This window comes from Amaranthus tricolor, chromosome 9 (assembly GCF_026212465.1).
Source record: "Amaranthus tricolor cultivar Red isolate AtriRed21 chromosome 9, ASM2621246v1, whole genome shotgun sequence".
Lineage (NCBI taxonomy): Eukaryota > Viridiplantae > Streptophyta > Magnoliopsida > Caryophyllales > Amaranthaceae > Amaranthus > Amaranthus tricolor.
This window is the reverse complement of record NC_080055.1, coordinates 24,157,569-24,180,633: the sequence shown is the minus strand read 5'-3', so window position 1 is coordinate 24,180,633 and position 23,065 is coordinate 24,157,569. Positions and strand designations below refer to the sequence as shown.

Below are 23,065 nucleotides of genomic sequence, written 5' to 3'. Positions count from 1 at the left end.
TTTTCGTTTTTCTTTCCTCGTCAAATCTTGATTATAGTTTTCTATAAACGGAATACACTGAGTATGGTGATGATGATGACTCACTTAAATTAGTATATTTAGAAAATTCACTTTCAAAATGTCTCCTAGGAATTCAATGGAAGTCTATCGTAAGACGCATCCAATATATGAATTAAATGAAGGAGTAATACACATTACAATAATAGCTCCAATGAATTTAGAATGACCTTCCCGACAAAACCAAGCTTTCATGAGTTGCACTAAAAAGTTGCATCTCTATTCCCTACAAAGTAAGAGTCAATTCTCAAACAATCTGCGCCAGCCACCATTGAATCCATGAGCTCACAAATCTTCCATTGTTGTAAGCTCCTTCCAGAACACCTCTACTTTTTACACGTGTCCAATTTCTATTTGCTGTAAGTCAAGGCGTGGGTCCACGTGGTTCTCTTTTCTCTTTTCCTATAATAAATAGTAATAATAATAAATAATTCGAAAGAGAAAGAACCGAAGAACAAATTGTCATCCATTTCCATCGGCGAAGAAACCATCTTCAAATCCTAGAAAAATTTCCCAAATTTGCAAAAATACATTACATTTTGTGGGTTTTTTTTAAAATTACACAAAAAAATCAATTTCGAGAGGGGGGAGGCGGTAAAAACGATGCCGTTTCTACGGCGGAGGAAGGGTGCATCTCTGAAGGATGATTCTAGAAACATCGAGAAAGAAAAAAAAGAAGATTCAGAAGAAGAAGAGAACAAAAAGAGAAGATTAAAAGAAGAAGGAGAAGAAATTCAAATAAGAAAGGTTAAGAAGAAGTGGTCTTGTGTTGATAGTTGTTGTTGGTTTGTGGGTTGCATATGTTGTTCATGGTGGTTTTTACTATTTTTATACAATGCAATGCCAGCTTCATTTCCTCAGTTTGTAACAGAAGCAATAACTGGGCCTTTACCTGATCCTCCTGGTGTTAAATTACATAAACAAGGTTTAAAAGTTAAACATCCTGTTGTTTTTATACCTGGTATTGTTACTGGTGGTCTTGAGCTTTGGGAAGGTCATCAATGTGCTGAAGGTTTGTTTAGGAAAAGACTTTGGGGTGGTACTTTTGGTGAATTGTATAAAAGGTAATTCTATTTTTCTCTCTTCGTTTTCTTGTAATTTCATTTGGGTTCATCTCTTTTTATTCTTTTGAGCTTTAATTTTGATAGCTTTGTTTTTATTGCTTTTTTTGGTTGTTCTTGTCACAATGGTGATGTAAGCATATATAACATATTATGGGCCTCACTCTTTAGCTTAATCTTATGGTTGAGTTGGTTTCAAATCTTAACCACACCTCATCGAAATTGGAATATTCAACACCAGGTACGAGGACTCGAAGAGGGCCTGTGTGGCATCCACATTTCTAACACTAGGGGCTCTCGTGTGAGGGGGCATGTTAGAGTATATCACATATTATGAGGTCTCAACCATCGGTTTAAGCTTTTGGTTGAGTTGGTTCTTTACGGGTAAAAAGGAAAGCTTTGACCACTTGGTCAACCCATGATTCTAGCTTTTTTGGTAGATAATATGTGGTTTTTTATTTCAAATGTGTTATAATTGGTGGGTTATCTTTTTATCATTGATAAATTTGCTCTATTGTTAGTATAGTACTTGTGATTTGGATTTGAGTTTGAGTATTTGAATTGTTTGTGATTGGAAATGTTTTTGGTATTTAAGTTTGAGGATTGATGGTGCACATGTTGTGAAATTCATTTTATAGCATTAGAGGGAAGTTTTAGTAGTTGGATTGTTTGGAAAGTGACTTTTGGAGTTTGTGTTTCTTTAGAGGATTCTTATTTTTCTAAATTGAGTAAGTACTTTTAGTGAGATTTTTTTTTTTGTATTGTAACTGCTTGCATATTTGTATTGTGTGGGAGAATAACTGAGCTAGGAAAAGTAGTTATAGCTGTTTGATTTGCTTAATATTTGTGTGTACCACATTGATTTTTCCTTTGCTACCAACTTGTTGTAGAAGCTATTTGTGACTAGCTATAGCTTACATTCTCGGTCCCCATGGAATCACACCCCTCTTTTGTAGTGGTGATAAATTTGTAGTTGGAGAATAAGATAAAAGATAACTGGATGGAAGAAATTAGTAGTTAAGATGAAGAGAAAGAATAAGTTTGTGATTGAGATTAAAAAAAAAAGGGTGTGAGAAAAATTGCCAAAAAAGTAATGGGTGCAACTGCAAAGTTAGTGTGACAAACTAAAATAGAAAATACGTGCAATTTCATTGGCACAAAGTGTCTTTACAGGGGTATAGCAAGTCACTGAAAATTCGAGCAATTTGTTGTCTTATTGAGTTTATAGTATGTGGAGTTAACAATTTAGCGAAGATCAAACTTGGCTTTGAGGGCTGAATTGGATAACATTAGTGTGACGTTATTCTCTTTCTAGTTAAAACTATAGGCAAGCTATGTATAGTTTGTTTTTGGGAGTGTTTCTACTTTCTAGCTTCTGCGTGTTTTCAAGCATCAATAATATAAGGGGAAAATGCGTATGTTTACTAGCAAATGATTGATTTTGAGTATACATAATCTCAGATGATAACCTCGGCCACAAGCTTACAAGTGGTGGATGAACTTGTTTGTCATCATTGAAGTATTGCAAGCTCGTTCTTTCTACCCACATAATGTTTCTAAAGTTCTTGAAGAACCCGGAACATCATTGTGTTGAGAATGGTAGTTAAGAGGTCACTATTGTTATTTCATTTTAGTAGAGGAATGAAAAAGAACACTATTATTTTACCAAAAATTTAAATGACCGACTTGAAAATTATTCAATTGTTGCTTACAGATTACATTCTATGCTTTTCTGGGTTAGCTATAATAATCTCAAATTAAGTTATGTATTTTAAAAGAAAGGAGAGTAGATGGGGAAAAACTTGAGAAAATGAAAAGGTATAAAAGGGGTTGTAGATAAGATTAAGTGCTGGAATTTTGACTTTATTCTGGAAATTTACTTCCATTGTCTAGTGAAAGAAATAAAATAAAAATCGATCGAGGATGGGTAAGTCATAGATAATGACTTTTAAATGGTGCTATCTGAACTATTTATTAGTTATTCTAAGTAAACGTAACAAGTAAATAGAGTTGTGCATTCAGTTATAATTCAGTTTGATTGAGGTTTGGATTGGTACAATGTTGGGTCGAATTTGAAGTCGGTTTGGCCAAAAGTCGTTTACAGTTATAGTGCCGTGGGTCATGGCCGGTTAAGAAACTTGTTGTTTTGCATTTGTTGTTTTAACTCGGGTTAGTTCAATTAGGAATGAGCTCGGTTAGTTCTCACTTTTGGTGTTGTACTTGTTTGGATTCAAAAACAAGTCTAGTTGATAGAGTTCAAGTTGTTACTTAAATCCCCTTTATTTACGAGACGGTTAATTACTAATTTGGCTCGATTTTAGATCATACTCCTATTATATGTGATTATTTCATTTGGAATCTTATTCGACAGTTTCAAGTTTGATAAAATTCAGTTTGGATATGGGGTGATTTAAAGTAAAATACTCGAGAAACAACTCAAAATATTAGTAGCACATCTTCATGCACAATAATTAACAGACAACAAATTAATAAAAGCATTGATAACTTAAGTCAAATATGAGTTTTGAACTTCTTCATGCACATGAACTTTTTGTGGAAATTCTTCATGTCTATTGGGTTTTAGTATAGACTAATTGCCTATTTTCCAAGTTCACGAGCAACTTTATTTGAGACTTGTTCTTCATATCATCTTTGATGCCCCTTCATAACATCCCAAAAGAAAATTTCAAGCTGCTATAACCTGTGGTTGAACTTTTCCGTTATTCTATTAATCAGTTCCGTTGAAGCAGCTATGCTTTCCTTGATAATTTTGCAGTTCTTAAATGGTTGATGTTTTGCAATAAATTTATGGTTTTTGTTAGAGTCCTTAATGCTATTTTAATGTTTCTTGTAAACAAATTTCTTTTTGCAGACCGCTTTGTTGGGTTGAGCACATGTCTTTGGATAATGAAACTGGATTGGACCCGTCTGGTGTAAGGGTTAGACCTGTCTCTGGTCTTGTGGCTGCTGATTATTTTGCACCTGGTTATTTTGTTTGGGCTGTTTTGATAGCTAATTTGGCTCGAATAGGGTATGAAGAGAAAACAATGTATATGGCTGCATATGATTGGAGAATTGCATTTCAGAACACTGAGGTATGTATCTTGGTAATTACGATCTACTCCAATTCTGGAACAAGTGATTCAATTTCATGAACTTTAGTTTTGGTTAACATTACTTTTTTATTTATGGCATGCTAACTAACAAGTTATGAGTGCTAAAATTTGGGCTTGGCAAGTGTATCATCTTGAGAAATCCACACCCACTTGGAGAACTAGAATATTGTTACTTCATTAAAGTGTTGAGTCCAATGAAGTTTTATAACGAGCTTTCAATAAAGAAAATAAGAGATTCAAAAGTAAATGCAAGTTGCGATTGAAAATGGATGCTCACATTTGATACGAGATGAAGCTTATAGGTGGAGTCATATAAATGTCCTATTCATGGAAAGTGGCGGTGCATAAAATTCTAAGTTCTCATCTTATGGAGTATTAATAAATGTTTATATGATAACAAATTTTGGTTTGAAAAAGTCCTATTCCTTGCGGATTTCAAAATGTTATGCTCTTCGTCTTATATTGGTTTGATATTGAACTTCCATTTTATTCTGTTACGAGACTACGTGCCCTTGTACTCTTGCTTATTGTAATACCAAATTAGCTCTAAATGTTGCATGAAATTATTTTTTTTTTTCATCTTCTCTACTTTTTTATCCGTAAAACCTCCTTATTATACTCATTCTTGTTTGTCTTATTATGATTGTTTCTTTTGATGAAATATAGGTGAGGGACCAAACTCTTAGCAGAATGAAAAGTAATATAGAACTTATGGTTGCTACAAATGGAGGGAACAAGGTGGTTGTCATTCCACATTCTATGGGGGCTCTGTATTTTTTACACTTTATGAAATGGGTTGAGGCACCAGCACCAATGGGTGGTGGAGGTGGATCTGATTGGTGTGCTAAGCATATCAAAGCGGTAATGAATATTGGTGGACCATTTCTAGGTGTACCCAAAGCCGTTTCTGGACTATTCTCAGCAGAAGCCAAGGATATTGCTGTAGCCAGGTCATTTTCCCCATTCCCCCTCTAATTTATATCCGGCATCTATGTGTTCCTAGGTAGTAAAATTATTATAGAACAGAAAAAGCACGCAAATGAACAAATAAATTACTATATAGAATTATTACTAGGAAAAACAATACTTTTGCTTGTGAAAATCTTTAGGTGATTGGAAAAGTCTACACTAGTCTCTGCAATGTAGAGAAAACAAATCTCATAATTTTAAATTTATACTTGTATTGTAGGAGAAACTTGGATCAATTCTCATAATTTAAAAATTAATGGTATTTTCCATATCTATTTATAATATTACCTAGTCAAATTGCACAATTATCTCCTTAAAATTATTTAGATACATAAGATGTGTAAAATTATTAAACGTTGATGTTCATCAAGGCTTTGCAACATTTTTTTTTTGTTTATTAAAGATTTAAGTTTCTTTATGTATCAAAAGTAGTTTCTTTTTTCTATCATTTCTTTTGTGGTTTTACGGTCATTTTTAGTGAACCATTTTCTTAATAGTGTTAATAGAAATATAGATATTTCAAATCCTCTTTTTTACTTGAAATAGAGTATTGTGAATTATGAAGATATCTATGATGAATATATATCTAAATTTTTGTGCCTTTTCACATAAATTTATTATATTTAAAAGAACCATGCATATTTTTATAAGTAATAAAATATACTTACATTAGCTTTCTAAGTTGCAATTATGTGTGTAAGCATTGTGAATGTAGTTCACTCAACCGATCATCATGATTGATAATATGTCTTCTGAAAAGTACAAAAAGTGAATGTAAAGGACTACAGAAAAGATGAAATGAAAAATGAAATATTATCCTGTACCCAAAGGAGGTACTTTATTGATATCAATTTATTAGTCATCAATATCAAACTCAATTACTCTAAGAGGTCAATCGAATTGGGAAGAATCATTTGGTGGTTTAACTTCAAAAGGAAAACAATAACAATAGAATCTATTGAGAAATTTCATCTTTCACAACTCCCTTTGAGAAATGTACTAGCGAAGAGCTAGTGAGGAGATGGTTTTTATAGCTTGGATGTAAATGCGAAGTTGTCCATCAATCAAACTGAGGGCACCTTGTTTTGATACCAGGCTCAAGGCCATATAACTTAAATATTCTTATATGGTCCATAATTGCAATACAAGTATAGTGCAAAAATAAGGTCACTTAGTTGATGGATTCCTTGTATTTGGTATTGGCTCTTCTTACATAAGCTCTTGTGGATAAAAAGTAGATGCAGCATATCTGATTATGGTAAATGACTTGTCTTGAAACAGGTCTGTTGCGCCTTCATTTTTGGATAAGGATTACTTTGGTCTTCAAACCCTACAACATGTAATGAGGATGACTCGTACATGGGATACAACCATGTCAATGATTCCAAAAGGTGGGGACACCATCTGGGGTAATCTTGATTGGTCACCTGAAAATGGATACAAGTGTCCTTTGAAGAAGCAGAAGAATAATGATACTGATACAGTTGGAAAGAATCCTAATGGATGCTCGGAATCATCTGGAAAAGGTGTGAATTATGGAAGAATTATATCCTTTGGAAAAGGTGTAGCTGAGGCTCCTTCTTCAGAGATTGAGAGGATAGACTTCAGGGTAATCTTTCTACCTTTCTTTCTGGTGACATTCTCCCTTGCGTCAAAAAAGTTCACTTGATTGATTCATTATTTTACTGGTACAGTCACGCACTCTTGGTTCGCCAGTAAACTTGTTAACATATCTTTATATCTATGATTTATATCTGATTGTGATTTTTGTCCACCGTACCTTATTATTGACACAAAATTTCTAACAAAGCTAGGACAGGTTCATGGCGGTGTTGAGGATGCATGGAAACTACTGTAACTGCAAAGAGGCCATGTTAGCTGGTCAACGTATTCTTACACACACACTATCATTTCTTTCCAGCTTTGTAATTGATTCAATGTTTCTTTGTACTCCTTCTGTCCCTATGAGAATGCACCCAAATTATTTTGGATGAAATTTAGTGGAAAGTGAAATTGTGTTGGAGAATAAGACAAAAAAACAAGTGGATGATAGAAATGAGTGGTTAAGATGGAGAGAGAAAATAAGTTTATGGATGTGATTTAAAGAAAGAAAGTGGGGTCATTGCCAAAAAAGGAAAGGTTGCAAAATGAGTAGGACAAAAACTAAAATGAAAAGAGGTGCAAATTGAGAGGGACAAAGGGAGAATATGTTTAGGCATTGAATGGAAGGGTGGGTGCTGGGTGGCAGAATGAGGGAAGTCAAGAAAACAATCTTGAGCAGATTCTGCTTGTGATTGATGCAATAGACTTCACTGAAACCAGTATGATATACTTCTATCATAAAAACATGAAAGTGATGATTAAGAAATTCTTAGCGGTATTCTTTAACGACTTCGATTCAAGTTTCTTGTCATTAGTTTTAGATTAATGGGTGAAATTGGAGACTTTAGGGAATAATACATTTCTTGCTCAAATCAATTTACATTTATCAACCTTTCATTAGTTGTTTCTTGGACGCGATGTATGAATGGTGACATTGAGAACAAATATGCAGGTGGTTTTTCGTATTGCTTTATTTAGGAGTGTCATTGAGAAAGAAAGTGCTTCTTTTTGCTTATTGCAAATTTAGGAGTGTCTTATCAGCAAAACTTCAGTAGAATTTTAGCCACTTTGGTGGAATTAAGCCATAAGCTAGGGCTTCTCTGTGGTGTGATACTAGGAAATTTCACTAAATGCAGCTTGTATGATCAATGATGTTTTAGAAAATATGCAAAGCATGTCCGATCTTGCAAGTATAGTGCAATGTATCGTATGATAATCATTTTGTGACCATGTTGAATGGTTTTTGAGCTTTATAAGCCAAGACAACTTCAAAACTATCTGCATTGACTTGTGAAGGCCGTTTTGTGACCGAAATGCGACCTCCTCGCTTGTAACTTGTATAAAACTATCGTTGATCAATGAAGACAATGGAAAGTGATGCCTTAATATTGTGTGGGTAAAGAACAACTTTCAACTAACATGGAAATTGGCATTTAGAGATGGGTCTAAAACTTACTGTTTGCTGCTATAGTCTATCCCCCTCCCTATCAATTATCACTTCAGTCATGCATAGATGCACTTCATGCTCTAATGTCTTTGGCACATTCATCTTATTATTCTTTGTTGCCATACAGGATGCAACCAAAGGCAATAATCTTGCTAATGCAACCTGTCAGGATGTGTGGACGGAGTATCATGATATGGGAATTTCTGGCATTAAAGCCGTTGCAGATTATAAAGTGTACACAGCTGGATCAATATTAGATCTACTTCATTATGTAGCTCCCAAAATGATGAAGCGTGGTGATGTACATTACTCATATGGCATAGCCGATGATTTGGATGATCCAAAATACAATCATTATAAATATTGGTCTAATCCATTAGAAACTAGGTGTGTAAAGATAACTTGTTTGTTTGATGTACTCATGTTTACTTTATCTCTACGGTAATCAAGCTCTTAAAATTGATTTTGAATTCAATCACCAAGTAGACTTGATTCCAAAACTGAAGTAATCAATGTAGTTTTTTTGGGGGATGGGGTCAACTGTACGCAACCTTACCCATATAATAACAAAGAGGTTTCCTTCGATCGACTCTTGATAGCAAACATCATTTGGATTTCACAATTAATCAATCTTTATATTATAATTTAAGTTTATTATTCTATTTTTTATTTTTTTTTTTTGCTTTTTAAATGGTTGGCCATTTGGTATGTAAATTGTGTTTATGATTTATTTTTGGCGTTGCATGCAGATTGCCGAATGCTCCTGAGATGGAGATCTTTTCTTTATATGGGGTTGGAATCCCCACCGAGAGAGCCTATATTTACAAGCTGAGCACAACTGCAGATTGCTACATTCCGTTTCAAATCGATACATTAGCTGACGGTGGACATGAGTGCTCTTGTCTTAAGGGCGGGGTTTACAATGTCAACGGAGATGAAACAGTTCCTGTTTTAAGTGCCGGTTTTATGTTTGCAAAAGGTTGGAATGGAATAACTCGGTTCAACCCCTCCGGAATGCGGACATTTATAAGGGAGTATGATCATGCCCCCCCGGCTAATCTATTAGAGGGTAGAGGCACACAAAGCGGTGCACATGTTGATATAATGGGTAATTTTGCGCTAATTGAGGACATTATTCGGGTAGCAGCAGGGGCTACAGGAGATGATTTGGGCGGTAATCGTGTATATTCTGACATTCTCGAGTGGTCTGAGAGGATTGACTTGAAGCTATAGCCGAAAAGGTCAGTACACTATCATTTTATCCTTTCTAAATTCCAAGAACGAGCCTGAGTTGTTTATCTGTTGTAAAATTTAGGTTTAAGATTTTTTCGGAAAATGGAACTACACTAGATGACAGGCATCAGCTCTGCAAATATGGTATATAATTATTTACCACTTTTACAGAAAGTTCCATGCCCGTATCTATTACATCATGTTATTGATTTGCTTTCAATGTCGTTCAAAATTTCCATGCTCATGTCCGTGGTAATTTGCTTGCGCACTTTCAGATATCTCGTTTTGCTCACGAATTTTCACAGCTCCATTACTCTGTTGGAGATGGTTTAAAATTTAATGGGAAAAAAAAAAGACATGTATGGAGATGAATTGATGAAGTTCTGTTACCATGGACATTGATATGAGATTTTCCTTACAAAAGCTTCATATAAGTTGATAGTCGGTACCATTGTCATCATCTATTAGTATCTTCTAAACCGTCTATTATAAAACTTCGTTGGAGATGATGATCGTGAACCGTCACCACTCCAAAACATTAGTGTCCATGGGCATTAGGCTTGTTGTGACCTAATTTTAGTCGAACTGGCCGAATAGTGCTTGGATTGGGTAGTATTGGGGCTCAAGACTAATTTTAGTTGATATTTGACTATTGAGGCTTGTGCCAACATCCATTGGCTCTACTACCGAATCTGTTGACGCCTGCCCAGTGCCAGACAGTGAATGGCGGCCGTAACTATTAACGGTCCTAAGGTAGGGAAATTCCTTGTCGGGTTAAGTTCCAACCCGAAAGAAAGGCATAAGCACTAGTCGTAGTGAGTATTAAGGGACTGGTGATACCATAATGTTATTTTTTGCTTGTCAGCTGAAGTTACTTGCCCCTCGACATTTTGTATTTGTTACCCCAGACGTATGGTTTGATATTCGATTTTCTTTCTTTGTTACAGTGCTGGTGTTTACTAAAGTCTCCCTCTACGATTTCTGTACGGATTTGCTGATTCATAATAAATAGGATCGGTAGCTTGCACTTGTATTTACAGCCTTCTAACACGGTGAGATAGTAAGCTTTCCTAGAAGATCATCGTCCAGATTATGCAAGGAATGTTGTTGTGCTTGTGCTCTTCGTGTTATGTTGTAACTGCTGGAATTTTTGATGTTCATTTATGTACATAACTCATTTTTCATAGATATAAATTTTGCTTTTGGATGTTAATTTACATTATATGATTTGGCATTCTTGGATTTCAACCTTTTCGTTTTAGAATGGCAAATTTGTGAAATCGGGTTTGTAATCAGTATCTTCTTTCAGGATATTAACATTGTAAATAAATTATGGGGATTGAGATTTCACTTGGAATTGATCACACTATTCTGCAAATATATTTATCAATGATAAACAATTTAGACTCTATTCATAATTATTCTCTCAAAAGTTTGAAATTGTGACAAAATTTCTTTTACTTTATTTTTAGGTGAAATCGTTGATTCTTTAACTCGATCCGTTGAAAATAAACTCATTTATTATTTATTTTGTAATAAATTCATTTTTTAAGTATAATTGCTGAAAATAAAACTACCGATGGATTTTGGATTTTGCTCATGTTGATTAGGCTTATGCTTAATCAATTTGCCCACCCAAGATGATTTTTTAGATAATGAGAAAACTATGTGAAAAGTCGTTTATCTAAAGAAAGTGATAATAACTAAAACAACATTTAATTCCGTGATCAATTAAGACGCTACTTAGCTCACATACTTCATCATCTCTAAGCTCTTTCTTGATATAAGACACTAGGTTACTATCCATTGCGAGGATGGTGTGCAATTGAAAGTACAACAACAATTACAATAATAATAATAATTATTATTATTATATATATATAAATAATACTCCTAAATAATAAATAAATATTAAAAAAATGTAGGAAAAAAATGTCATTCTCTAAGATCATTGACACATGGAGAAATTCAGTTGAGGATTGATATTACTTGACACACATTATCCCACAGTCTATTTATCTTTGTTAAACAAATAATTAAAATATTTTTATGAAACTATTACAAGTTTACAACATTTATATATATACCAAAATTAGAATTTGATGTATTTAATTGATAAAAGCCATTTGATTGGTAAAAAAAATCAATTTGGGTAAAGATTATAATCATCACATGCTTTTTTTTCTTCTTTAACACAAGTGTTAATAAATATTATTTGTTAAAAAAAATATATCAAAATTTTATATGATCAAACTGACAGAAATTATTTCTAAAATAGTTAAAAGTAATTACAGGAAAAAATATTTATCTTAAATTAATATTTTTATTCTAGCAGAATTTTAATTTACCGTCCAAAAAATTAATATTTTAGATGTGATTTATATTATATAATATTTATTCACAAAATATATAATGTTGTTGCATATTAGGATAATGTATACAACTATACATGCATCACATTAAAAACAAATTTATATATATCTCTACACTCACACATTAATATATTAGACGCTTATAAATGGTAGTATATACTCAATTTCCTTGAGCTTGGTTAATGTACATTTAGAGAAACATTCAAAACTAGTATTCTCTTGGAGTCCACATGACTTAAAATAATTCATAACACCACTACCCCATATTTCCTATTCTAAATTATTCACTTATTTTAAGAGTCTTAATGAACAAGATGTGAAACCGCGTGCTTTGAGGAATATTTTCATATAATTTCAGAACTCATTTGACTCTTATTTTAGTCATGAGTATAATTTTTGTAAATATCAAGAAAAAAAAGGAAAAAATTTAAATAGGAAGGTGATTTATAAAGAATGTAAAAAAATATGTAAATGAAAAAAAAAGTGAAATATATAAAAGGTAATTAAAAATGTAAGTAAAAAAAAAATATATGTAGCAAATCTCGTGGAAAAACAATGTTTAGACGAGTATGATACTCCTCATGGATATACAAAGTCCAAACCATGATTGTTGAACTAACATTCTAGATTCATCATTGTCAACACTTCTATCTCTCTTTTAAAGCACCCTTTAAGCAATGGTGGTTGAATATTTGAATTCAAGTAAAATAGAACTAAGATTTAGATTATATTTTATATATGAACTCATACATATACATACATGTTTTAAACATATCCAATAGACAATAACATTTTACTCTTATAATATTTGTATATGTCCCAACTCACATGGTAGATAGTACCTCATAAAAAAATTATTGCTTTGAAATAGGGGTAGACAAAAAATTATGCAATAATTTTTAACGCTCAACTCCTCTTATATATTTTAAATTTAATGATGAAAGCGATTAATTATATAAAAATAAAAGTAATAATTTATAAAATAATAGTATAAATTGATATTTAAAGCTTTTAATTTTAAAAGTTCTTTACAATTGAATATCTTACACGTGCTCAAAATCACCCATGCTATAAAACTATTTTTGCAGAGAATTAGTTTTACCAACTTCTTTTTGTTGAGTACATGGTAGGGTGAGACTAATTGAGAGGAAATCGAAAATCAAACCCATGTTTTACAGCTTCAACTGAGACTAAAAATCGATAAACAAATATATTAATTTTTACATAAATGATAAATACACATTTCATACATGAATTAAATTCCAATTAATACAACTTATAAAAATATAAATTTGTTATTTTGAGATTGTACAACCTAATAGCACTCTATTGTCATAGACGCAAAAATCATGAGAACATAATGAAGCCACAAGATTAAGAGTAAGATTTAAGAAAGAAAGGAACAAAAAATAGAATAATAGTAAAGGGTAGGACATCAAAGTTCAAACTCAGGCTTTTAAATTTGGGTTTCCAGAATGCCAAAGCATGTCTTTACAGCTCCAACAAGGTGAGAACTTAGAACTCTGAAACAAAAAGCAACCAAATCGAAAATCGGAATTCTCTGAGCTTCATCATTTTTCCTAAGATAAGCGTTAATGGTGTCGTACGTGAATGCATTATTGTATGGCGTTGGAGGAATTGTAGTTGCAGGAATGGCTTTATTGGTAGCTTTCCAAGATCGTCTTGTCTATGTACCAGTCTTGCCTGGTCTTACGAAGTCGTACCCGATAAATCCAGCTCGTTTGCGACTTATTTATGAAGATGTTTGGCTCAGATCTTCAGACGGTGTTAAACTTCATGCTTGGTTCATCAAGCTTCTTCCTGACTGCCGAGGTCCTCTCTTACTTTCTTATGATGTGTAGAATTTGTTCTGTTTTTTGAATTTTTATTTTTTAGGGTTTAATTTTTATGAATTAGTGTTTTATGGGTATTTGCCAATTTTGATGTTGCTGTGCTTACTTTGATGCAATCTGTTTTTTTTGGGGGGGAAGATTCCTGACAATATTAATGGAATTTCGGGGTTTGGTAACGGATTGAATTGATAAATGTGGCGGTGATTTCTGGGAGATAGTAAGAAATTTCATGTGTTGACCTGGTTTACTACTTGTTAAGATTGGTTAATTTTGTTGTTTTGCCTACTCGTTTCTAAAATTGTGTATACTTTGGCTATTACTTGGATTTAGGGTTTCCATTCTTTTGGGTGGAACATCTTTTTATGTTTGCTTGTGTTTGATTGATATCGTTTTTGGAATATGATTCAAATAAAATTGCAGACGGATTAAGCATGATATGTTAGATTTAATGTGAAATGAAGATGTTTAAGCCCAATGAATATGGATTAAGGAAAACTTATGTATATTCTGCTAATTTGATTTGCATTAAGAGTGTGTTTAGATACAAAAAGAAGATTGAAACAAAGGGAAGGTAATGAAAGGGGAAAGGAGAAAGTGGAGTGAAGTTCAATGACTTTTCCTTCTAAATCTCTCACATGGAGGAAAAATTTGTTTCTTACAAAATGTGAAGGATGTCATTCTTTCTAATTCATGCCCTCTATCCCCCCTCCTTATTTGTTATGTAAATGGAAGACAATCCATCCCCCATTTCCTTCACCTTTCTTTTCCTTCAATTCCTTCAATCTAAACAAAGCATAATACTTAACTGGTGAAGCTGTAAAAGAGAGGAATGGAGAAAGCCTAGCATAGTCCTATGATGTTTAGGGTCGAAACTATTGAGATCCCTGAATCCAGTTCTGTGACAATAACTGATTTGGCATGGTACCTTGAGGATTGATATTTGCCCCTTTTTTCTAGTCTGGGATGTGAAGGAAGCTTTTCCTTGTTACATGTTGATCACTTGTGTGAACATTCTCTTCTGCTCAAGACTTTTAGCTGTGTGTATCTGTTCATTTGATATTCAAAGAGAGCTACTCAGTTTACTCTTTGATTGGACTACTTACCTTTTCTCTTGGTTTTGTTTGATATCCAGAAATCTGCTTCTGCGTTGTATTGTAAATTGTAATATGCCTTCACCCCAAGCTTTGCACCTCAATTGCATATATTCTGTGTAACATTTAGCTAATGAGTTGCTACATTCCTTGTAATCAGATCCTATGAACTTCTACAGCTTATATGCCCACCTTTTTTTTAACTAAAGAAGGGTGTTAATCTATTTTTTGGCTAGGTCTTCAAAGAGTGAATATGTTTAGGCTTTAGTGAAAACAAAATGATCCTCATTTTATATAGTGATGAGTTGATGACAATGGGGTTTGAGGAATTGATTAGTGGAAATGAGCACTGGCAGTTCTAAAACGTGTCACCAACTATAATTAAATGTTATATTTTGCTTTTTACAAATTATTGTCTACAAATATTAAATTGACGTTTGTCTTGTTCTTCAGGTCCAACTATAATGTTCTTTCAAGAAAATGCTGGAAGTATCCTTGTATTATCTCCATTTTATATTAGTTCATGTGACAAGCATGAGAAGTGGTAGAGCTTAGTCGTCATGTATTGTATCTCTTTGATTGTGTTGCTATTGTTGAAATGCCTTAACTTTCATTTTGCGTAGATATTGCTCACCGGCTTGAAATGGTTCGGATTATGCTACAGAAGTTGCAGTGTAATGTTTTCATGTTGTCTTACAGAGGGTATGTGACTTTGGTTGCTAGTATCTTCTGTGACACTTTCAGATGTGTTAGTTGGCAAATAGCTAAAAAAACTCACACATCCACCCACTCTGACTGTGAGCATGTGCAAATACACTGTCTCTCTTACTGATGAATGTGATGCTTGATTGTGATTCACAGTTATGGTGCTAGTGATGGCTATCCTTCTCAACATGGAATCACCATGGATGCTCAGGTTTGCTGCTTTATCTAATAGGCTGTCCCGCTTTGAATTTTTGTCATTTTATCAAGTTGTATTCCTTGATGAAGATTTATTTTTTTAGGCTGCGTTGGATCACCTAATGCAGAGGACTGATATAGACACATCCCAGATTATTGTCTTTGGAAGGTCACTGGGTGGTGCTGTTGGAGCTGCTCTCACCAAGAACAATCCAGAGAAGGTTTGAGTTACATATTCCTTACAATATGCGTATTTTCTAAAACTTCTTTGACTCTCTTAGACTTTGACGATGGATGTTGGCCTTTTGGGAGATTTTGCTCTGTTTTGCTAAGATGACTTGGTTTATTTGCTTTCCTAGATTTTGTTTCTCTCTCCTTTTCTCTTGCATAGCACCCGTGTTTGGGAATGTTTGATCCATACCTTCCAACGGCCGGGTAACTCCCGTTCTGGGTATCTTGGGTTAGGCCATGTCATCCGTAAATGTTGCCTATCTGCCTTAGATCTCTTCCTTTGCCTCAGCCGTGGTTGACTGAGTGCCTCCATCCGCTGGCTTAGTCTACCAATGTTGGGTTTGTGTGTTGCCATTTGCCTTTGAGTCCTTGAGTCCCTCAATGTATCCTTGACTTCCTTCATCACAGTTTGATATATCGCATATAGCTAGGTCATTCTTTACAAGATGAACTTTGTATCAGTCATTTTGTTATGCTTTCTTACTCGTTTTTGATACTCCTTCCCCTCTGAGTACACCACTCTTTATCTTTGTTGCCCTTTGTAAGCAGTCATGTCCCCTCTACGATTTGAGCAAATTACCTTTCTTGGCTTGGCTTCAACCCTTTTGTAGCACACATCAACACTGAAAAACAACAATGAGCCTAGGTACGAACTGGCTCTACTTTAGTATCACTTGTCATTGTGTGCTGGCCGTTTGCTCACTCCACAAATTTAGTCACACTCATAGTGCAAAAATGTAGATCAGTCATGATGCGGTAATGACAGTGATGCAGTTATCGTAATATCATATAGATGAGATAACCCTTGATGCAGCCAGCAAAAATTATTTTGAAAACCTTTTTAATCCACCTGATGTGATGCAATGTGTCACTCAACAAGCCTTGCTACTTGAAAAAGTTAAGTTCTCTCTACACTTGAGACCATATAATAAAAATGAAGGGGTTCGGTTACACAACATTGCTTTATAACGGTCTTCAAGCTTACCGAACCGCAAAATTCCGTTACTTAATATGTGATTTGAATTCGATGCATTGTGAGTTTGGAGATTATTTGTCCCATTTACCTTTTTCACACTTGCAGAGGCACCATTTTAACCCTTAATATCTCTAATTGTATATAATTAAAAATTATGAAAATTTGATATTAATAATCTTTGCATTGAGACGAATGAACAAGATCTCACTTAACTATATTTTAACTTATAGATTAAAAATAAAATAGAAATTAAGAGTAATTAGTGAATAGTAATCAAAAAGTAAATGAGACAAGTAAGAAGAATAGGAGGGAGTATTTTTTATCCAAAATATCTTCTTTTGTAGCTTTATTTTTTTGTGATTGGACTTCTTCATGTGAATTTACTCTGCTTCACCATGTAGTCTTTTGCTTATAAGACGTGATGTTACATTATTTATTTACTCCAACATGTTCATTTCAGATTTCTGCCTTAATTCTGGAAAATACATTCACATCAATTTTGGACATGGCTGGAGTTTTACTGCCTTTTTTGAAGTGGGTTATTGGTGGAAGCACTGCCAAAGGTCTTAAGATTATGAACTTTCTAGTTCGATCCCCGTGGAGTACCATTGATATTATTGGGCAGGTAAGCTATATGTCATATTTGCGATGCTTGAGTTGACTTTTGCTCCTTGCCTTCTGAATAGAGAATTTGGTGGAGTCTTTGTTAGTGTTAGAGTCGGTTCTTATATGCTGCTTTTGTCTGCTAAAGGGATTTGTTTGTTGCTCTCTCCAACTATGGATCTCATCTATGCGTACATGTGTCATTAAAATATGGTCCTCATCATTAGACAGGAATTATGTTATGTTCATATCAGGAGCCTGACATGTTTTTGTTTTCTGAAACTGAAGATCTTTTTGGACAATTTCTATGAATAAAATCAAGAGTACTGCCATCTTTAATCAATCTTCATGTTTACAACAATACCAAAGACTCAACTTCGATCATGTAGGGTCTGCTACATGAAACAAATCAACAATACCAAAGATGACACTATCAATTTTCATTGGGTTGACTAAAAATAATTCTAGTTTGTATACTCATATTACTTGGTTGCTGCAATGTGATTCTGAACTCTTCGGAATTCTTCCTTGAAATCCTAGCCCTTTGTCCCCTGCATATCCTATTTCATAGTTTCTCTCTTTGACATTACTACTTATTTTTATTTGTGTACAATGTAGGACCATGTACCATAGAGTAAAAGCTCAAGTCCTCTGACCTTGTCTAACATTAAAGCTCACATATATGTTTGGATGACAAATAAGGAAGGAAAGTAAGGGGATGAAGGGAAGGTAGGAGTCAGGAAAGGGAGGGGTGGAAAGAGTATTGTCATCCTCCAAATTATTCCATGCTGGAAGGATTTGTTTTATACACAATGTAGTCTTTACTCCAATTTCCTTGCCTTGATTACCCTCACCTTCCCTTTTGCTATCCAATTAAAGAAAATCATATTCCTCCATTTCCTCTTTTTTTTTTCTCCAATCAGAACGAGCAAGTAGCTAATTACCCCCAAAGGTTTGAACCAACATGCAAGTTAATCCCAAACGTTTAAAATGAGCAAAATAGTCAAAAAGTTTTAAACAAATGTGCAAATTAACCCAAAATGTTTCTGATGTGTATCACATCAGCCCAAAAATAAATTAAATTGTGTAATTTTAATTTTTCCTAATACAACCAAATTACTTTTTACCCTTATTAGAATACAATGTACAATAAGCATTGTATTGTAGGGTTGATGGGAGGTTTGTATATATATATATATATATGTATATATATATATGTGTGTGTGTGTGTGTGTATATATATATATATATATATATATATATATATATATATATATATATATATATATTGTATCTTATACTGGATCTTGCTAACGAATGACTCGGGTCGTTCATAATAAGATATAAATTTATTTTAAGTAGTAAACTAGAAAATATTTTAAACTTTGAATCATATAAATAATTTTATGTTACCTAGCATAGCATAAAATTTGAAATTTCACCAAATCACGTGTCAAAATATATTATGTGTTTTTTTTATCTTTTTAATTTTGATTTCGTTAATCGAGTCGTGTCTGTAATCAAAAAAAATTAAAAATAAATAAGTACATATTTTTTTCTAATTTCTTCCATATATATTATTATTCTATTAAAAGAACGTCCCAAGAGCGTTTGTGGGCTTTTTGCATTTTATATTTCATGTATTCTACTTAAGTAAGTGTTATTATTTACTATTGTTTTTGATCTTGTGTTTTTATTATAATTGAATGATTAGATCAAATTGCATGATTTTATTAACCATCGAGGCTTATTTACTACATTGTAAACGTTTGTGATGGATTTGCACATTAAACCGTTGGGGTTAATTTGCTATTTCCCCAATCAAAATATAACTCGAGTACATAAGAGTTGTCCTAACACCCACCATTTCAAAAACGTATTTAATGAGTTGTTTTAATATATTCCATTAATATTTAAAATACGGACATAAATAAAAAAGGTCGGAGTTTTCAAAAATAACGCCAAAACTAAGAGTTTTAGAAGCGGACCACCCAAAGGTGGGAGTTTTCTTTTCAATTTTTCCTATACATTAATAAAGAATATATTGGATCCATTTTCGGAATCCGGACCATATCCCCTATAGACCATAAGGATATGGATAAGGGTAACTTTTTTAGACCCTACGGATATGGGTCCAAGAAAAAATTTATGGTCCGGATATGGATCTTTTGAGACCCAACCCATGAGTATCCTTATCTTTGTTTGCTTAACATTTTGCCCTTACCTTATGTACTTTTTACCATTTCTTTTTTTTTATTTTATTTTGTGGTAATAAATTGTTGAATGCTTTCTTCAGATCAAACAGCCTATCCTCTTTATCTCTGGATTGCAAGATGAGATGGTTCCTCCTATTCATATGAAAATGCTATATGCCAAAGCAGCTGCACATAATAAACAATGCTATTTTGTGGAATTTCCTTCTGGCATGCATATGGATACGTGGCTTACTGGCGGAGACCGTTATTGGAGAACAATTCAACACTTTATGGAACAACATGTTTCTGGAAGAAAACATGATGGGTCTAACTCCAGAAGCAGTGGTAATCGATCTTGAACTCAAAACATGTTTATAATTGTTTTTCCATCATGTTTGCTTTATCATTGTTATTCAAAGACATTCTAATTGAACAATTGATGTTTTCAGCCACAAGACCAAATAGTTTAAACTAAATCCTTTCTTCCCTGTGCCAAGCTTCTTTTTTTTTGAGATGGGGTGAACAATCTACTTGGTTTCTTTGTCAACAGTAATGTGTCGTTAACAATTAAGTGTTTATTTTATTGCAAATGAAGCAACTTCAATGTTAATTAGTTACTAATAGTGGTATCTTTTGTAATCGGACTATAGTCATTATATTTGCATGTTTTCGGGTCTCGAAGCATTGACATTTTAATGCAAAATCAGTATTTACAGAACCATTCCTAGGCATTTAAGAGTTTCTTGCAAGAAGAAAACCTTATTTGATACTTGGAGGGGTTCTTAGATCTGTATCACGTTAGCATGAGTCATTTTGGGGTGTCTGAGAATCGCTTCCACATGAGTCATTTCAAGCTGTCTGATTGGCTTCTCTCCAGTAGTTAGATAATCCTAGCTTGTTCTTGCTTTGCTTCAGCTTCCCATTCTCTATTGTTTAATTATATATCGTGTGTAGAATGATTTTCGAATTAACGCTTTGAAGTTTAGGCCTTTTACGAATTTCAGACTCAATGTGAACTACAACCATCAAATTATCAATGTCTACAGCATTCAGGCCAAATCAATGTATTCCAACCACTTAAACCGAAAATTCTGACCGCTAAAATGGTCGGAGTCCTTTGATTTGGCATGAATGCTATAGATATTGATACTTTGGAGGTTGTAATTCGCAAAAAAGAAACATTAAGGTTGTAATTTGCAAATGACATAAACTTTACGTTGTAATTCGCAAATAATTCTTATTCATAGCAAAAATTTTTTGAAGTATTTTCTTCCACTATCTTGTCTTATGACATTGTGTATCTTGTCTTATGACATTGTGTAATGTGTAGTACCCTGAGTGTTTAAATTCTGTCAGTTGTGTAGCGCTGGTTGATAGTAGTATTTCTATCTTGATTTGGAAAGCTCTTTTGTTGTTTTGTTTTTGCCTCTCCCGCTCCCTGCTCCCACGTGCTTTGATGACAAAAGTTTTTTTTTCTAAGCTCTAGCTCCTGAACTTGCTGTAGTTTATCCAAAAATGTGAATCGAAGGCTTCGTATCCACTAATACTTATTTACACATCTAAGGAGTCGCTCTCTTCGTTTCTCCTCCCCCTCTTTCTTTGTGGTTGTGTACTTCTCTGATTTGCTCTTCATATTGACATTGTATTTCTTCTACAGATTCTCAATCTAGTTAAGCAGTTGTCGCCAGAAATTGTCGAAGATGAATCTTTCAGGCACGTGACAGGAATTCCTTTTACCCAATATATCAACGTGTAAAAGCTACTATTTGCTAAGGGTTGCAAATCTTGGTGTCGATATTTGAACTTATGGCGAGAAAGTGTAATGAACATTGGTTACTGACAAATATTTTGGTGAGCAACCCGTGTTCTTCGTGCAGTATTAGAAACTAGAACGTAAGCAAGGGATACGACGCAAAACATACAATGTATAGTTTTTGCTCTGAAGTAACTCATTGTTTTTCCATTGCTAGTGTAACTTCATACTAATATTAATATCCTTTGATTTTAGTAGATTGGGATTTTAGGATCTCATTACAATGTTGATCAAGTATGTAACAATTTAACTTGACCAAGACTTAGATGCTGGATTGTTGTTATCGTCGTGTGGGATCTTGTTTGCTTCGTTAAGTAGATTTCGATAAGAATTTTCTCTTGTTGGTGTATGAATTATGATACTACGATCGGTCAAAAGAATTGAAGCCTTTGGTATCTTTATTCTTTGGTAGTTAGCTTTTAGTGCTCGGGCTGAACTTTGATGCAAGTCTTACACCTTAATGGCCTGTTTGGTCGCTTATTTTAAAAGATGGTAATGAATGTGTTTTTAGTGTCGATCTTTGTGAAATGTGATGTAGTTCTCATGAATCATGATAATAAAGCTTTTATATTCAAATGCGTTTTTTATCACTATTTTTTATTATCGTCTATTATGATCTTTCTATTGTGGTTTTGAGGTAGCATGCTTTTTTTAAGAGAAAAATAGTGAAGAATTATAAACCTGATGATAAATTTTTTCAAATGATTTTCCAAATAAATTATAATAAATAATAAATTTTTATTTATTTATTTTTTAATACCAACTATCAAAATAGCAAGTACACTAACCTTATGAAATTTGCATTGAATAATGTGAATCTTTGAAATAAATAAGTTTTTCTAATAAAAAAGTAAAAAAAAAAAGTTTGGTTCCAAAATAATTTTTAAAATAAATATTTTTGTATTCGAGCTAACAACGAATAGGAGAAAAATATGTTAAAAATCAAAAAGAATTACATGATATTGTTCCATGTTATCAACATCGAGCAAAAAATCAAAGTCATAATTATTAAAAGAAAAATAAATAAATGAAGGAATACTTTGTTGTTCATAACAGTGAACCAAGCAAGGTGTTGATCTTGTTTTCTTTTTATTGGAGAAAAAGTAGTATAAAAGTCAAAAGACAAAGAAAAAAACTATAACGAGTAGTTTTGTTTTTGACCTGAAATATAGCCAAAAGCTATCTTAAAAGATATTTATCAAACACCTTTAAAAATTTAACTAATTAAAGAGGAAAAACAAAACCCTTATACTATGTATCATTATCATTATCCTTATTGTTATTATTAAAAAAAAGAATTACTAACACTATAATAATATCAACTTTTTATCAACCATAAATAATGTCAATTTAGAATTGGATTTTAGAGTATCTCTATCATTTTAAAATCAAATTATAGAAGGATATATGAAAAAAAATTGATAAATAGTTAATAAATTAAAATAAATATTTTAGAAAAAAACAACTATGATATTATTCATAAATAATAAAAAAATTAATATTATTATAAAAAAATTAGTGTTATTCACAATAATTTTTACTTAAA

The 23,065-nt window shown here is 33.1% G+C and overlaps 2 protein-coding genes across 3 annotated transcripts; both read left to right on the top strand.

The window, feature by feature from the left end:
- The first annotated feature begins 198 nt into the window (after positions 1 to 198).
- On the top strand, positions 199 to 10,892 carry LOC130824408 (phospholipid:diacylglycerol acyltransferase 1-like). 2 transcript variants are annotated; one of them, XR_009046715.1, is made up of 8 exons: positions 200 to 1,121; positions 3,991 to 4,213; positions 4,901 to 5,184; positions 6,485 to 6,812; positions 8,380 to 8,639; positions 9,002 to 9,493; positions 9,568 to 9,629; positions 10,433 to 10,891. XR_009046715.1 is itself a non-coding variant. In XM_057689409.1 (7 exons), exons 1-6 carry the CDS (start codon positions 661 to 663, stop codon positions 9,483 to 9,485), a joined length of 2,040 nt encoding a protein of 679 aa, XP_057545392.1. In that variant the 5' UTR covers positions 199 to 660; the 3' UTR covers positions 9,486 to 9,493; positions 10,433 to 10,892. The 2 variants fall into 2 exon arrangements, 1 of the variants encoding a protein (XP_057545392.1); XM_057689409.1 differs by lacking the exon at positions 9,568 to 9,629 and having other exon boundaries at positions 199 to 1,121; positions 10,433 to 10,892.
- A 2,311-nt stretch (positions 10,893 to 13,203) lies between these two features.
- On the top strand, positions 13,204 to 21,859 carry LOC130824407 (alpha/beta hydrolase domain-containing protein WAV2-like). The gene is made up of 8 exons (XM_057689408.1): positions 13,204 to 13,690; positions 15,255 to 15,290; positions 15,425 to 15,503; positions 15,663 to 15,717; positions 15,806 to 15,922; positions 17,369 to 17,533; positions 19,808 to 20,051; positions 21,364 to 21,859. Exons 1-8 carry the CDS (start codon positions 13,453 to 13,455, stop codon positions 21,378 to 21,380), a joined length of 951 nt encoding a protein of 316 aa, XP_057545391.1. The 5' UTR covers positions 13,204 to 13,452; the 3' UTR covers positions 21,381 to 21,859.
- The last annotated feature ends 1,206 nt before the right edge of the window (positions 21,860 to 23,065 follow it).

Excerpts from the sequence above, each read along its gene's own strand:
- LOC130824408 (XM_057689409.1), top strand. The coding sequence starts at position 661 with ATGCCGTTTCTACGGCGGAGGAAGGGTGCATCTCTGAAGGATGATTCT. Across the intron at positions 1,122-3,990 it reads TTTGGTGAATTGTATAAAAG|ACCGCTTTGTTGGGTTGAGC; the intron begins GTAATTCTATTT and ends TTCTTTTTGCAG. Across the intron at positions 4,214-4,900 it reads TTGCATTTCAGAACACTGAG|GTGAGGGACCAAACTCTTAG; the intron begins GTATGTATCTTG and ends GATGAAATATAG.
- LOC130824407 (XM_057689408.1), top strand. The coding sequence starts at position 13,453 with ATGGTGTCGTACGTGAATGCATTATTGTATGGCGTTGGAGGAATTGTA. Across the intron at positions 15,291-15,424 it reads CTTTCAAGAAAATGCTGGAA|ATATTGCTCACCGGCTTGAA; the intron begins GTATCCTTGTAT and ends CATTTTGCGTAG. Across the intron at positions 15,718-15,805 it reads GAATCACCATGGATGCTCAG|GCTGCGTTGGATCACCTAAT; the intron begins GTTTGCTGCTTT and ends TTATTTTTTTAG.